Genomic DNA, 18116 nt, shown 5'->3' with positions numbered 1-18116 from the left:
TATATATATATATATATATATATATATATATACAGTGATATATTAACACTAGGCCTGTTGGACCTCTTAACACATCCAACAGTGATGTCATGGTGATCCACACCCTGGAGTGCACTTGTACATCAATGCAGCAAAGTGAGGAGTTAAACCAGCAAAAATAAGATGTTAAGTTGCAGCTAAAATGAGTTTGATACCATTAACATGTCTGTACAGTAAACGTTAATGAGGTGGTTAGCTTAGATTCGCTTAGCATAAAGAGTGGGAGCAAAGGGAAACAACTAGCCAGGCTCGGTCCAAAACGGAAAAAAAACACCTACTAGTACATTAAAAACAAAAAAAACAAAAAATTACTTTATGTTATTATGTAGTGTCTTGTTTCCAATTTGTGGTTTTACAGTGAGTTATGTGCTGGGGGTATTTCCAGGGCTTCCAGTGCTGCAGCCAAGTTTTGTCGTATGTCCATCTGATGTTGCTCTATTTTTCTTCTAACAATGACGTGTCCATGCTGCTCCGACCTCTTTATCTGGCAGCTTTCCCAAGCTTCACCAGAACCGCACTTGTGCCTCGGGTCATCGAAACTGCAAAAATGTGTGCAACACCCACACGTGTTTGTTTGCAGAGATTGAGCTTCAATTATGACTTACCTAGTTACAGGAAAATTACAGCTCAAGGAGCTCAAGGTTTTACAGACAAATTTGTAACAGTATAGTTGGGTAGGGATTCATTCCACTCCTGCTGACAAGCACTGAAAGATGCTTGTGGCCAAAACTTAACTAATAAGAAGAGTAAAATCATCCAACACTTTCCTTGCAGCTGCTCATTAAAAAACATGCACCTTATACATCTGTGTCGTGCAGCACTCTGTAGGCATCATGTGTGAATCAAGTGAGATGAGAGACAAAATTTGACTGTGTTGTGCATCTTTTCCCTTGGCACTTAATTTTACGGGAAACAGTATGAGATGAGATAGAAAAAAAAGTGGTGGAGGCAACAAAGTGGTTTCAAATACCATGCTTATGCTCATTTCCAACCCACAGACAAGCAATTACATGTTGTCTTTGTGTGGGACCATGAAGTCCATTAATATAAAAAAAAAAAAAAGTCTAATTCTAATATGCTGCAGGTGATTCTCTCCCTATTTTAATGTAATAGTCTAATTAGAAAAGTTAATTAGACTTCATTTCCCTCAAGGTGATATGCCTCTCTACAGCCAGGAGAAGCAACTGTCTCCGCTTCTGTAATGTACATTTGTGAGTTTGCGTGCAATATCTTACAACATGTTTTATACTGTGGAGGTGACATGGCATACTAATCTGCTAAATGGAGAGAGTCAGAGGGCATGGTTATGTTCATTGTAGAAGACAGGCTTTTACTGTAAAGGTCGACTCGTTGAACAGACAGCATGAGAAGGTCAGAGGTGAGGTGCTGGCAGCTGCGGATAAAGAGACTTACGAACAGAGGAGATGTCTGCGAAAGGATCCTCCCCCTCCTCGGCACCGATCAGGTCATTTTTACCTTTCTTGGCTTTGCCTCGTTTCAGGACTGTAAAAAGAAAAGCACAGAAAGGAAGGGGGAAAATATCATAAATTAATCTTAAAATATCATTCTACACCCCTACTTTCAGTGTCCGACCACCACCATTTTTAAAGTCAACCCCCATTTATGTATCTCTCTTAGACGGCCGAGGCGCTGACACAGTGACAATGGCCACAGACAGCGACAGACATATAAACATCTGGCAAAAGACTCAGAACCTCCTCTGTGGTAGTTCCTGCTACAGTAGGTGTCTCCAGAACACACAAAATTTCTTCTTTCAAAATTTCTAATAATTAATAAAAAATGAAAAACTAGAAAACTAGTGATGGAAAAGTGATGAGTCCCTTTAGAATAACCATTATAAACATTCTCAGGTTTAACCAATCACCTTCCAGATCACACACCAAGTTAATCGGCCTCCATCTGACATAAACTGTGGTGTCTTTGATTTTACATCAGAATAAAATCAGCTCTTCCTTGAGGATTCCACTCCTAGTAGTGCATGGTAACAAAGAATTCAACATGGTTGGAAAGATGCTTTTAAAAGAGCTCTGGGATAAAGTTGTGTATAGGCTAAAATTAGGAGAAGGATATTAAAAGATTTCAAAGGCTGTAACTATCCCTCTGAGTGCCGTTCAGAGTATTGTCCAGAAGTGGACAATACTCTGCCTAAATCGGGCCGCCCCTCCAAACTGGATGACCAAGCCAGGAAAAGATTGATCAGGGAAGCTACCAAGACACCCATGGTGACCTTGAAGGAGTTACAAGTCTTTATGGCAGAGGTTGGTTGGTCTGTGCATGTGACAACAATTTCACAAGATCTACATGCATGGCAGGGTGACAAGAAAGTAGCCTCTTCTGAAAAAATGTCACACTGAGTCTCGTTTACAGTATGCCAAAAACATACTGAAGATTCTGATGCCATGTGTTAAAGGTTATACAGTCAGATGATATCAAAATTAAACTTTTTGTGCTGAACTCCAAGCTCTATGTTTGGCAGAAACCAAACACAGCACACCACCCAAAACACACCATACCAGCAGTGAAGCCTGGTGGTGGCAGCATTATGTTGTGGGCTTGTTTCTCCTCAGCAGGGACTTGGGACTTGGTCAGGACTGAAGGGAAAATGGATGCGGCCAAGTCCACCCAAATTCTTGAGGAAAACCCTTGTCCCTCTGTTAGACACTTGAAAATGGGCAGGTGGTTCACCCTCCAGCATGACAACGACCCAAAACACACCTCCATAAAAACAACACAGTGGCTAAAGGACAGGAAGGTGAATGTCATAAAGTGGCCCAGTCAGAGCCCGGACCTGAATCCTACAGAACATCTGTGGATGGACTTGAAGAGTGCAGTCCATCACCACTCACCACAGAATCTGACTGAACTCAAACTGTTCTGCAGGGAGAATGGGGAAATATTTCCCAGTGTAGGTGCACAAAGCTGTAGAGACAGATCCAAACAGACTGATGTCTGTAATTAAAGCAGAAAGAGGCCTCCACAAAGTATTAAATCTGGGGGCTCATCACTTTTCCAACCATGCTATTCTAGTTTTTCATTTTTTATTAACTTTCAGAAATTTTGACAAAAAAGTCACTTGAAAGTTGTAAGGTAAAGTGTGTAAATCAGTCTGGGAAAATATATATATTTTTATGTATTATCATTTCAGGCTGTAAAACAAAGAAAGTGAATATTTCAAAAGGGTATTATGACTTTCTATAGGCACGGTATGCTACGTTCAATTGTGAAATCTGGAACTTCCAACTTCTGAGTCAGATTTGTAGTAAGGGCTGAAGTGTAATAGGAACGTGTTTGTTGTGTGTGTGTGTGTGTGTGTGTGTGTGTGTGTGTGTGTGTGTGTGTGTGCGCACACAGATTCACAAGGTTAAAAAACAAGGCCAGCGTCACTGTCGTGGATGTACATGTTCATGTGTGTTTTATGTGAAACTATGAATAGCAGACATCAATCATGTTTTTTTATTTGGAGATTTTCTGCCTTCCTGCTTGAAGTCAGCCTTGGAACGAAAAACTGCCAGCGCAACATGAATATGAGTGTCACATGACCAGCTGCGTGTCACAGGAGTGGTGGGCTCATTCTTGAGATCTACAACCCTGTATCTCCCTCAAAAAAGAATCCTCCTGGGACGCACAACCAGAAACTGAAAGGAATAAGGCTCTGACACTGAGCATCACATAGAACTTGTCTGTCATATTAAATCATGAGTGTCTGTAATTGAATGCTCAAAACACTTTGTTAAAGCCTACATAGACAAGGAAATGCCTGGGCAGTTTTACAGGACAGTTTTATCTTTTTGCCAATTCTGAGAATATTCTTTCCGTCAGTATCAAGTGTTATACATCATATGATTCAGAAGAACCTACCCTTTCTTTTTGGTGCAGTGTAAAGTCAGTATTGGGCATTACCTTTGTGTGGGTATACCATATTTGACAGTAAAAACATTAAAAATGAAAAAGGACTTGTCTTCTGTTGAATAACTTCACAGTCAATCAGAACATTTTTGTTTTATAAATGTGAAAAGTTGTTTTTTTCAATGTGAAGTTTGGTGGAAATACAACTTTTCCTCAACTTAACTGGGGGGATGTCAAAACAATCGCCAAAAGCTTATGGAGGACATTTGTCAATGCTCTCGAGAGGAGCACGGCGCAAGTCAAGAGGGTCACCTCTGAGTGTAAATATCAAACTGTTGTATATCATTGGAAATCATATTGAAATGTTGTCCCAGAGTTCCATCAAGGTTTATTTAAAATGAATCTTTTTTTAATTCATTTTAAGAGGATAAAACTTGCTAACTGAACTAAATGACAGTTGCAGATTGTTGCCATTAAGACCAAATGCACTAAGCAAATGATCTTTAAGAATTAAGACTTTTTTTCTAAAACATAATTAAAGTATACTGACCTGTCTTATATCTTGAAATGAAATGTTCAGCCCAAAGAAAAATGTCCTCCGTTTCTTATTTCCCAAGTTTATGTAAATGGTGAGTATTTTAAAAAACACCTCTTCTCAGTCACTCAGCTATGATTGGCACTTTACTCCACTATTTATACCTGCCATTCACCTGACGAAGGCCAACTCCATATTTTCTGCTCTAACAACATCAGAGTGGTTCTTCTACAGCTGTGGACTCTGACGTTTTAATCCCTGATATGCAACTAATTGAGAAAATAAGGCAGCTGTGCGCTGTCACTTCACTGGAACTGCCAGCATGTGTGTGTGTGTGTGTGTGTGTGAGAGTGTGTGTGAGTGTGTGTGTGTGTGTGTGTGTGTGTGTGTGTGTGTGTGTGTGTGTGTGTGTGTGTGTGTGTGTGTCAAACACACTGTGAATTTTCTTTAACAAATCCAATCAGACTAAAGCTGTAAATCCCACTAATTAACCCATGCCTTCACACTGGGCCTAATGGACTGACATCATGGACGAGTGAGACAGAGAGAGAGAGAGAGAGAGAGAGAGAGAGAGAGAGAGAGAGAGAGAGAGAGAGAGAGAGAGAGAGAGAGAGAGAGAGAGAGAGAGAGAGAGAGAACAGTGTGCTCCTTTTAAGATAAAGGCAACCAGAGTCCAGGGTGGACACCAAGATTAGCACTCAAATAACTTGATCATAATTGCTAATTTTATAAGTGATGGTCGGCATGGCAGTTGCACTATAAGAACGAATGTGAAGTCGAGAAACCTCGTCCTCCATCATTCTCAAGCACAGACTGGCTATAAAGATGGACGACGCAGCTCCAGTTCCTCCCACTGACTTTGACTAGCAGTAAGATCTAAGCCAAAGTCAAAATCTGATGTTTAGATAGACGTTAAAATTCAACCGAATAACACAGTCTAACACAGTAAAATAGTCTGAAATGTCTAGACTGATCTAGCAGCAAACCTAAAGAATCAGACCAGTCTCAAATATCTTTGTGAGCCTGGCCCCAGAGCATGTGGCACAGGAAAGAAGTTAGTCTCTTTCTACCAGAAATCCTCTTAGGCTGCCCCACAAAGCCCAAGTGCAGTAACGAAATCACCAATAACATGATTTCTGCACAGTTTTGTGCTTGAAGTATGGAGGTTAGGATTGATTTGGAGAAAACATTTTAAATTGCAAACTAGTAAACCATTCTCCATGATCAATGTCTCAAATATAAATTTGTTGGGACAATAAACAACTTTAAAGAGGTATATTAACCCTGTCACCAGAATGAAATATTGCCATTAAATGTTTCTGCAAACCACAGAGACTTTCAAAGAAAACTTTTTTGGCATCCTTTACCGTCTGTATGAGGCACACCTGGCTTTCAATTGACTGATGTACTTAGTTTTCAGTTCAGTTAGTTTTCTATATGAAAAGTTCAGGTCACAGATTTTTAAATGAACTAGTTCAGTTCATTGTTCATAATTCAAAATTTTGAACCATGTTCACAGTTCCAAAAATGAACTAGTTCATAGTTCTTTTTTCAAATATGTTGCTGCAAGCTATTCTTTTTTTTCAATTATTGCCACAGCCCATATAGAACTTTTAACTTTGAACTGATGGCACCTTTTTGGATTTAGTTTATGAAAGCTGGGCTTTCCACTTTACTCAAAGACTGGATATGGGTTGAGGATCTGTCTTGACTGTCTTTTCATTTTTTATTTGCTCGCACATACCTGGATAGGTGCTTCAGTTCAATGTGTCGTTTCAGGTTTGCTTTTGATGTGACTGAAGTGGGGATATTCTTTTTGAAAGCTGGCAGGCAAAGTTTGCACAGTAGTGTAGTTTTTCCTATCTTCACCAGACTTGTCATAAAACTTGTTTAAATGATCATACAACGTCTCCATGCTGCTCTCGCCTCCATGCTGCTGTTGCCTCCATGCTCTTTTTTGTTTTGATGACGCATGTGGCTGTGTTGCCAGCTTTGGTGTTTTTTCAGCTCCATATTAAGGCCTATTTATGGTGTTTTTTAGCCTGGGTTTCATCTGGAAGCGCCCTACTGAACAAAGCTAAACTGAGAGAGTGTGTTGTTCACAGACACCACAATGAACATGTTCACAGTAACGGTCATCAGGCAGAATACAGTACGGTCATGTTTGCCCAAATTATAAAGCACAGGGGTGGGGGTGTGTGTTTGTTGGTTTTGATGTTGTGTTTGAGTGTGTGCAAGAGGGGAAGAGAGAGAGAGACGAGTGGTGCATAAAATTCTACCTGACGCATCTGTTTACTCAAACAGGTTTCAAAGACAAATAGTTTTATTTAGAAAATGAATTAAAGATAGAAATTATCAGGAGGAGTGAGTCGCTCTCTTCCTGTTCAAGCAAGCAACGTACAAAAAGCCACTGACACATTTACTCAAAATGATAAAGACTGATCAGGTAGGTAACGTTAGGTTTAACATTCATGAAAAACTAATCATAGAGGCATTCACGAGGACAGCTAACCTTACACATTCTCTTCCTGCTTCTCCGTAACTATGGCGGAGAACAAACATCAGTGTGATAAGAACTCCCTAAAAACAACAGAAACCATGGTTGTGAAAGATTCATTTGATGCGTAGTTTGAATTTTTAGTTTGGTTCTGTGCTTAAAGTGGGCCAGTACTCTCCTGTACGCAGTAACACTTCTAGATTCAACTACCTGACATACCAGGACTACATTACCCAGGGAGCACAACGTGACGCTTGCCTCTGTTTTCGCCGGTAGGCTATTATATGACACCCACTAGTTTGGAAGTAGAATGTCATATATACACTAACTCATGAGATTGATGCTAATACTTTTGTACTTTTACATTTTGAATGCAGGACTTTTACTACAGTATGGTATTACTACTTTTACTGAAGAAAAAGCTCTTAGTAACTCTTCCACCCTTTGGATATTTGAATAAATCAATGTCCTAAGTATATTTAATTCACTGTAGAAATTCAGAATGTAGTAGTTAATGATTTGCCGATGTTGGCCTCTTGATACACTTGCCAACAGGTGAATAAGGGATGTATTGGAACTTCTTTTTTTGCACTTAAAGCACTGGTTTGGCCCCTATCCCATCTGCTAACGTGAAGGGGGCGGGTTTTAAGACCTATACTTCAGCTGAAGCTGTTATGTTGTCCACTTTCCTATACAGTCGACAGTAATCATATCAGTGCAGTATTTCTGAGATTCAATAAAACCTACACTGCAGAGTTATTATCGTAAACTGAAACCAAAACAAGAAGTGAAAAAATTGTAAAGTGAAGCTTAATAAAAAGGATATCCTTTAAGAAAAACTAAAATGAAACAATATAGTTTAAAAATCAAATGAAAATAAAATAACATAAATTAATTCCAATTTTAGTTTCTGAGATACAATATAAACTAAAACATAATATATGAAAACTAAAACTAACCTTTGTGAAAAACCCATTCTGAAAACTAAAAGTGAACTAAAGTTAAATTAAAAAGTCAAAACTATGACTTCTTTTTACCTGGAAGGTTTTGTTTCCTCTTGTACCACGCTCCATCCAGCGGGGACTTCTCCTCTGCAATCTCATCCTCCTCCTCCAGCAACACCTCCTCTGCAGCGAGAGAGAGAAGGAAAGAAGAGAGGGACTTTCTAACAATTTGTCATGTTTTTCTAACACAACAAACACTTACACTCCAGTTCTCACACTGATGAGAAATGAGTCTAACCTGCTTTACAGATCCATTCCAAGTACCCGGTGAGCTCTCTCTCGATCTGCTGCTGCCTCCGGAGCTTCAGGAACTCCTGTCTCTTCTCCACACGCTCTCTCTCTTTCGCAAATTCTCTGTTGAAATGTAAAAAGCAGATATTTTCTACACAGGGAGAGGATAGACATTTCATCATATCTGGCAACCTGGATTTAAAGCTAAATTATTTTTTTTCTGTGTTAGACACCTGCCAGGAGAGAACCTGCACATGTATACATTCAGAGCAACAAACTGGATTACAGCATTACAAAAGCAACACATTTGTGAGACACTGCATCGTGGGAATGAAGGAAATAGAGGTTTGAGTGTTCATCTGGGGGATTATCAACTGTGGAGTTCAGATGACAGCAGGGCAGCTGAAAGGCAAGGAAGAGTGAAAAAAGGCTGTTGGCAAAGCTGGAGCTGTGTGAGCAGATATTTATGAACATTGAAATGTGTGGATGCAGAGAAAAGCAGTGGAGTGTGATACACTGTCATGACAGATCAGAGATGCATCACATGTAGCACTTATGACAGCATAACTGCATGTTATTTTATATTCAGACAGCAATAAATATTGTGCTCACAATACATAGATGAAAGTTTATTAAAGGTTTTGTTGACCCCTTGGGGAATCTGCTAATTTTTTTTTCTTGCTGAGAGTCAGATGACAGCACTCTCAGATCTGCATAACATACTAAATACTGTTATATCACCCTACTCTTGGAGGACCACACATGACATTGAAATGTGGCAGTATCACTCCACTGAAAAGGCGTTATCAGTGGTTATCAGCCTCATAGATCAGATAGTCCACATTCACATAATTTGGATGTAATCCATGTATTTATTACGGTAGAAATCACGTCCAGAGCAAAGAAGGAAATCAGGTGACTGCTAAACTAAGATGAGATGGTGAAATTAAAAGATTTACAAACATATCTGTGAAAATGTTACTTATGAAATGATAAGCATGGGACAAAATAGAAAACCCCTCTCCTTATCTTTCAGTACACTTTATCTAAAGAAAAAAGGCAAGGGGCTGTGGGTCACACAGGTGAGAAGAAATGAGTTTTCTCAGGAGGGTGGCTGGAGTCTTCCTTAGAGATACGATAAGAAGTTCAGCCATCCGTGAGGAACTCTTTGCGTTGAAAGGAGTCACCTGCCTAGGGAGGTGTTCCAGGCACATCCAGCTGGGTGGAGGCCTCAGGGAAGACCCAGGACTAGGTGGAGAGATTAGATCTCCACACTGGCCTGGGAACGCCCTGGGATCCCCCAGTTAGAGCTGGATAATGTGGCCCGGGACAGGGACGTTTGGGGTCCCCTGCTAGAGCTGCTGCCCCCGCAACCCGACCCCAGATAAGAGGTTGAGTGAGAGTGAGTGTTAAGCATTTACATTATCCCACCTCAGCAATGGTTAAACCCATTTGATTGCAAATTTGAGTCAATGGCTCCATATCCCCTTTGAACGTGTGTCAGAATTATGGTTGTGTTCAAGAAGCTGTCTTAAATGACCTTTTCCTTGTCCAGTCTCGTTCAGCTATAAGCCTTATTTTTACGATACACTTCTTAGATCTTGGTACTTTTTTTAACCAGATGAAGGACTTTAGTCATCGGGTATCTGGATCTCAAGTAAACAGAGAAACCAGCTGAGCTAGGATTAGCATCAGGGCAACCCAGTTGTGAAAATGAAAAACCACAGATATGTTGAATATCAGTGTTTCTGAACCGCTGCAACTTGTTCTCATTCCCTGCTCGTCGCACACAAACACTTTCTAAAGCTCCTCAGTCGCAGTTTTAAAAACATAATCGACGTTGTGAATTCAAACAAAAACTTATAACGTAACTTAGATGTAGGCATCAAAACGACATGGTTAGGTTAAGGAAAAGATTGTGGTTTGTCTACTATGTAATTAAGTTTCACTTTGACATGGGATGGGACACAAATGGGTCACAACCTGTAACACGAACTACGACCTCCTCCCTAAGTGGAGTTTGAGACGTGTATTACTACGTCACCTGACTTCCGGATCACTTGCTCCATTCATTCATTCATTCATCTTCAACCGCTTATCCCTGTCGGGGTCACGGGAGGGCTGGAGCGGATCATATGCAATATTAATGTCTAGAATTTTACTTCGGTCTCATTTTGTTCTAGCGACCAGGCTTCTCCAGGACTTTCTTTGTTTGCTGAAGAAACACTGATTTTTAAGCTGAAACTGCCTTTACCATTTACAGGTGGGATACTGTCTTGCAGTCCTAATCTATGATTGGGGGACAGAGCACTCTCCATAGAACAGAGGCTTGGTTTGAATCAAACAGACAGTAAAATGGCCATGAGCTAAAAACCAATCCGACTGATAAGATGTTACGTAACACCCTTTCAAAATATGATTTCTGGGTCCAAGCCGTTCCAAGCCTCGTATTTCTACAACACCGCAGTGCTGTGTTCCACATTGTTTTAACAGATCTGAGTTTTTAAAAAAACAATGTAATTGTAATTTTTCCTCTTTCTTATCTTTCTCTTTCTTAACTGACGAAAGAGGTGATTGTAATTGTTTACATGTTCGCCCGTTGTCTGTTTTGTTTTAACGGAGAGTTTGAACCCGTAAATCTTATTTTGAAAGGGTGTGACGTCAGGCTGAACAGCCTGATACAGATGTGCCTTCAGATGCTGTATTCACAAAAACAGAGAAATAGAGACATTGTGTTCTCACTTTAACTTCTAATTTGTGTCAAAATGATTGATCCAATTATAATGCTTCTGCTCCTTTAAACCAGGTTATTATGTTTTCATTTACCCACAAATTGTTCTTCATTGTGCTTTCTCCAGAAACCAAGCACAGCTCTGAAAGAGTTTGTGTTATTTAATTATTTATTATAAAAGAATGAAACTAAACTAAACTAATTCCAGCATTTTCTTCTTGACAAATTGAATTACAATGCAGATTCTCGACAATCTTGAGTCCGTCATATTGGTTAAATTGGGACTATAATCAGCCTTTATTACATGTTATGTAATCTTTACTTTGAGCAAACCTGGAATGTGTGTGTTTATGTTAAGAGCTGACTCACCCAGACAGGACACCAAGTACCAGGTTGAGCATGAAGAAGGAGCCGATGATGATGAGAGGGATAAAGTAGAGCCAGTTCCAGGTGTTTCCAGCTACATCATTGGTCTGGAAACACACACACACACACACACACACACAGACACACAAGCAAACACACACACACACACACAAACAAACACACCCAAGCACGCACGCACAGACAGACACACAGGCAGACAGACACACAGACAGACAGACAGACACACACACACACAGACACACACGCACAGAAGGAAGTAAGAAGATAGTTTTTGCTTTCCTAACAATTTAGAAGCAAGTCATTACCATCACACACATTACCCGTATATATATTTCCTTTGTCTGCATATGTGTTAGCATAGTTTAGCTAATAGCTTCTCATTTAATGTTCTTTTTCATTATAAAGTGTGAAAGTGTGGAGTGTGAAACCTAATGTGGGAGTCACCAGTACAAAAAAACTCCAGGATTGCAAGGTTCTTCCTTTCCATCCATTTTAAATAACTTATGTATTGTTTATTACTGAATACTGTACACTCTAAGTCACCTTAATATGAAATAAAAAGTAAATGGAACTTTTGGTTATGAATGAACCAGCTTGAGCTGACATTGTATGAGTGTGTTTCATCCTACTTCCCAATTCCCCATCCACAGCTGTTAATAATGATGTAGTTTTGTTTTTTACAAACTGACTGGACAAAAAGACTGGCAACTTTTCAATTTGAAAAAAAAAAACAGACAATCAACCAGAGAAACCCAGCAACAAATATCCTGCTAACAAGAAGCTTAGTCTGCTATCACGGCAAAACAACTGTTTAATTCAACATGGGTTAGAGCTCAGCAACATCCACTCCCAATAAATCGTCCGCAGACAAATAGGTGCGACAATTCAGTCTTCCAATTTCAGCCGTCATGGCTAGGGGTTAGTTAAATGACCTCTGAGACCACACACACACACACACACACACACACACACACACACGCACACACACACACACACATACACACACACATACACGCACACACACACACACACACACACACACATACACACACACATACACGCACACACACACACACACACACACACACACACGGTGACCACCGCTGTGACCACCGCTGCATACAGGAGCACATCACCCACCACCTCACCATGGACATACATGTTTATCATATTGCTGCACTCCGTTCTCATCCCAACTCATCATACCGCCACTTTATCAGGACCTCTTAATGCCACTTGTCAACACACTTGGTAGCCCTGCGCGTCCAACTATTACACTCCACTATGGTGGCTGTTTTACACACAGAGAACACATGGTTAAAGTTTGTGGTTAGGCAACAAAATGTTTGGTGTTAGGTTAGGGTTCAGAAAAGATTATGGGTTAAAAGTCCATTTGTAACGTAACTAATGGTGTCATCGGCACGGGTGAACTTCCCAGAGAACTGCTGCTTACTGCTGGGAATCTGTGAGGTTATCAGGAATAATCCGGAGTTCACCGGCCCAATAACCTGTGTTTTCATGCAGTGGACAGTGTGACAGTAAAGCAGCATGAAAGCTGACAATTTTACTCTGAACTGTAAGTTTCAGTCTCATCAGTCTTGTTTTTAGTCACAGCAGGCAACTGTTCTCATTCTAAACCATCTGAGCACGAGCACAAAGTGGCAGACAGAAACTAGCTGGTGAACATAGTGGAGCATTTAGCAGCTGAAGAGCCCGATATTTCCCTCAGGAGTTGATGGACTGCAAAATAGAGACTGAATGTTGGACTTCCTCAGGTGGCCAAAACACGACTCCCAATGAATGATGTTGTTCCTTAATATATTCAGAAAAAAAAATCAATCAATTATCAGTCAATTTCAAATTAGTCTTATATTTAGTCCAAAGCTCTTTGTTGCACTGGTGATATATTGTTTTATATATGTGAAGTCCAAAACTGACTTTAGTACTTGTCTACAGAGTGAGCAGTGGGGCTGATACTCATGCTTGTATCCCCAAGTCAGCACCTTCCATGTTGGGGACAGACCTGCGGAATGATGGGCTCTGTGAAGCACAGTGACATTTTGCAGACGCCAGTGTCGGAGAGCTGGCTGTAATTGTGAGGGGAGGTTCAGGGCGGCTGAATCAGCAGGCTGGAGATCTATAATATGCACCAGAGTTTGTGAGATGAATACACACACACACACACACACACACACACACACGCACACACACACACACACACACACACACACACACACACACACACACACACACACACACACACACACACACACACACACACACACACACACACACACACTTAGCTCAGCATGAATTTCTTTTTGTACTTGTCCAACATCTCTTTTATGTAGTTGTATTAGCAGCAGCCACAGATGCGACATTGTAGCAAAATTCTGACCTGTCCACACACTGACAAGAGATAATTTCAGAATCAAACTTAAAACAGACTGACTTGATAACTTCAGAATCAAACTTAAAGCAGACTGACCTGATAACTTCAGAATCAAACTTAAAGCAGACTGACTTGATAACTTCTAAATCAAACTTAAAGCAGACTAACTCGCCGTAGTGACTGCAGATGATAAAAACAGGATTTTGTTTTTCAGGTAGATACTCATAGACTGCATAAAATGGGGTGATACATTTTACTACACCAGGGTGAAGGTACATTGCTGGGGGTGCACCGAGTTAATCTCTTAACTTTTATTTATTTTACCACAATGGCATGTTTATGAATCTCCTTAAAAAGTTTTTTTTTCTGTGAATAAAATTCTACGCATACGTGTTTACACAAGCAGATTTCAAAGAAGAAATAGATTAATTTAGATTATTAATTAGAAAAAGAAATTATAAGGAAGAACTGGCTCTCTTCCTGTTTTGATCTGATCAGTGAGGTGACGCTGTGTTTAACATTGTAATGAAAAACAAAACACAGAGGCATTCATGAGGACAGCTACCATTCTCTTCTGTTTTTAACCAACATCTGCCGCCACTACTTTCAGCTGAAAGTGTCCAGTTAACGGGTCACTCGTTAAACCCAAACACCGGTCAGGAGAAAAAACGTCCGTCTTCTAGTTTGCACAGTTTCAGGAGACAGTGACAGTGTTTCTGAGGCTGTAGGCCGTTCTTATGTCTCATTCTGGCTGCTGGTGTCTGTGGTCACCTTTCCTATCCTTAACAGAAACATTAACCTACTCAGTAGACCTGCCCCGATGGGAGTCACACATGACCATTGCTCTTTCCTTCCCTTCTCAAACTACGTCACAATTGCATTCAACATGGCTTTTCTCTCCTGTTGACGCAGCCTTAATTCTTCAGCTAACTGCTCAGCCAGATGAGCTCAGTTCAGTTGAGCTTGTGCAAATGTTTTTATTCAGATTATGAAAAACAGCTAAGTCTCTGCGGTGGCCAAAGAGTTGCTGGTTTTCTCAGATTTAAGGAGGTTGGACAAGTTCATTGCAGGCGAGCACACGCAATCTGATTTTGCACTACTCATGAGGACATTTAGGACTGTTTTTGATTGTTTCTTTTCAATAAGAAAGTTTAGGAATAATTTGTCAGTGTTAAACTATCACTTTACTAATAAATTATTACTTTGACTATTGTGACTATGTGTGAAAATTTGATTGAAATTGAAGTTGACTAAGAACAAAAATGGCCAGTGTCATCATGAAATCCTGTTTATAAAATACGATCAGCACAATAATCAAACAGAAGAAATTATTGTCACATCTGGATGGAGATGTAATCCAGTATTCTATATTACAAAACATAAACAGCCTCTGGCACCATCAGGCAAACACATCTGTGGTTCCATCTGCATTTAATAAAATTGTGGCTAGGATTTGTGTGTTTTTATAACATCCAAGGTTGTGGAGGTCATTAAAGAACTAAAGGACAGAATGAATGCCCCTACAGTTTTCTGTTTTTACTTTGCATATTACAACATACAAGTACAGTGCCTGATCGGTATGTTGCTCATCTGATCAACTCCATGCACTCCAATGCACTCCCTTGGGTCTTCAGCAACACTGCCGGGTGTGAAGTGATTTGGTGAAATTTCTTGAGATATGTGAAGGACAGTCAAACATGCAGAGGAACCCATACTTGCCAACATTGGGTTGTGGAAAATAGGGAGATTTTTTTTCATCTGTGTATTGGCCCAAGATCTAATATGTCATTTCTTGCCTTGTATTTTAAACCTGATGAAGGAACCTTGTTCTGAAAATGTTGTTTTTGTGATATTCAATAAAAAATGTTGCCACAGTATCTGGCAACCCTGTAAGTAATGCTTGATGAACATACATGCCTCATGAGATTGCCCCACAAATCATCTTAGTTTAAAAAAAGTTATGGGGAGTAATGAGAAGGTAAGGACTTTATGCATAAAACGGGATTCCCGCGTGAATCGGGAGGGTTGGCAAGCATGGGAACATCAAAAATCAGAAATAGTAACGTTTCAAGCTTGGTCCAGAGATGTTCTGTACCAAATGTGGTTATGATTGCTCAAACTTAGGAGTAGCATCTAAAAGAAAAACAGATTGGGACATAATTGAAAATGGCGGGAAATCCGCCTCAGCGCAAATGAGCGTGGCTTATACGAATTTTTCATACTGATTTGGTTTCTGAGACTTACTTGCACAACATTTGACACAGCACGTGCTGGGTACATAGCAATACACTCGCCAAGTGTAAAGTAGATCGGTTGAATGAGATTTACGATTGAAAGACTGACAGACAGACACAGACAGAAATTCCTTGCTTTATGGTTAGAAAAAAGCTGTTTTCACACCCCCCACAGCCTGCTTTGTACTCCACCTTTAAGTGCACTGGAAATGAAGCCATGCAAGGAGATTAATCCACACAGCATGCACAACAAGAGAGCAAATACAGGGCATATGGCAATCAAGGCCACTGGCTATACTAATTCTGTCATTACAAAACTGCTGATGCAATATGTTGCCTTTAGCAGAAGTTCTAATGGTCCCATATGTTGTTTTAAGTGTAATGCTATGTTCAGAAGAAAACAAATACTAGATTAAAATGTAGTTTGTGAGTATAATGGGCAAAATGTCTATTTATTCAGAAGCAATGAAATAGTTAAAGGCAATCTTTTGCAAAATGGTTGATTATCCAACACAAAAGCTAAAAATGGCACTTTTAAAACCTTAACTTAACCAACAATTCTGTACAAATAACTTCAGTGACTTTAAATCCACTGAGCTTGATGTTTTTATATGAGTTCACTTGATATGGTTATCCCACCCCTGTTATTCCCTTGAGTCATCGCTGGCTGACTGCTCTGAATGATCAGTGAGGAAAAAGCAAACGCAGCCACATAATTTGGAGCCATGCATCATTCAGTTGTGATGTGACAGTGTACTCCCACTCTCAGCTTACAGTGCTGCCACCACACACACACATTTTCTCTGATGCCAAGGGAAACCTGCTGAGATGAAGACAGCCACTCTGAATCAATTCTGCAGCTCCTTAAAGTCCTGAAACATTCACAACAAGCAGCGGTGACTGTGCTCAACAGCTCTGGCATTGAGAGCAAAAGGTCCTCAGAGGGCTGCTTGAAGAGTTGAGTTGAATTCGAGGCTCTCACCATCTCTCTCAGAGTCGACTATTCGTCTCTTTTGATGGTGAATTAATTTGCTGCAGGCTAATTTTAGTGATAATTAATCAGCCAGTTGGACTTCAAAAGGCTGTCCATTTAAATGATGACAAAAGGTTTCCTTGCAATCAAATTACTCAGCAAGTAACGCAGGCTGAAGTGTGTCATCCAGACTAATGCATTTTAAAGCAAAATCATGTAACAATTGTTGGGCATGTTTTGTGCTTAGGCTAAAAAAATACCTGCTGTCGTAAATATGGACAGCTGTACAAATGCCCTTGTTATGATTGACAAATGCATGTTACATTACTCACGATCAAAAACTAGCATCACAGCCAAACATCAATAAAGAACAACACTAGATATAGCAAGCAAGCTCATATTACTTGCTAGTCCAACAGCAAGAAGGTACCTCTGTCCTGCAGCCTTTTTATTTCATGAAGCTCTAGCCAGTGATTAAAGCCATTCCAAGATTAACTCGTCTTCACTCTTCTTAGCTTCCTCCTAGCTGACGGCAGCTACAGTTAGCAGCAATCAATGGTTATCGTTACTTTAGCAACAAGTAAAGCTTTCTGTCCATCAGGAGACTCCGTAAATCGAAGAATTGAGGCAGAGCAGCCAGAGCACAAAATGATTTTGAAGCTGTTATTTTAGGGTAAAGTAATTGCATGATGTTGTATTAAAGTCCTTGATGACTACAGAATAACTAAATTGCATAATGATATGTTGCTCTGTAAAGAAAAACTGGATGACCCCCATAACACAATGCCTTCTAGTGTCTCCTAGTTTTAAGTAAGAAAAAAACTAGCACATGCTCATAGTTTGTGTGGCCAAATCTGATATTAGTTACAGTATATTCACTGAGGTTCAAGGACTCACACACAGCCACGACTGAATGTTCACACACTATCTAACTGTCCCTCTGTGCTGAGGATTTGACAAGCACAAGATGTCGCCCTGACAGGGTCAAGGTGCATCTGCCTCTGAGACTCTCTCAACTCTAATGAAGTGAAAAGGAAAGGTGCTTGTGACCCCTTGCATCTCTCTCTCTCTCTCTCTCTCTGGTCCGTGTCTAATTTGATGGCAGCCGTTGGGTCGCCAGGAGGGACAGAGGAAATGTAATGAAATCACGGGGCATGAAACAAAGTTTGCCACATTATCAACGCCGAGGAACCACCCACACATCCTGCTGCTGCTACAACTGTGTC

The 18116-nt window shown here is 40.2% G+C and overlaps 1 protein-coding gene across 1 annotated transcript in view; it reads right to left on the bottom strand.

Moving 5' to 3' along the window:
• Positions 1-18116, bottom strand: part of cacna1bb (calcium channel, voltage-dependent, N type, alpha 1B subunit, b) — a gene marked incomplete at both ends in the record, with an annotated part of 175415 nt that overhangs the window by 83660 nt on the left and 73639 nt on the right. The window contains 4 exons of the mRNA XM_083930413.1: positions 1453-1542; positions 7976-8065; positions 8181-8296; positions 11274-11377. Of these exons, the coding sequence (XP_083786539.1) occupies positions 1453-1542; positions 7976-8065; positions 8181-8296; positions 11274-11377 (400 nt within the window). The remainder of the gene's footprint in view (positions 1-1452; positions 1543-7975; positions 8066-8180; positions 8297-11273; positions 11378-18116) is intronic.

This window comes from Echiichthys vipera (assembly GCF_963691815.1).
Source record: "Echiichthys vipera genome assembly, chromosome: 16".
In the NCBI taxonomy this organism is placed as follows: Eukaryota; Metazoa; Chordata; class Actinopteri; order Perciformes; family Trachinidae; genus Echiichthys; species Echiichthys vipera.
Note: the sequence above shows the minus strand (reverse complement) of the source record. Positions and strands in the feature narration are given on the sequence as shown.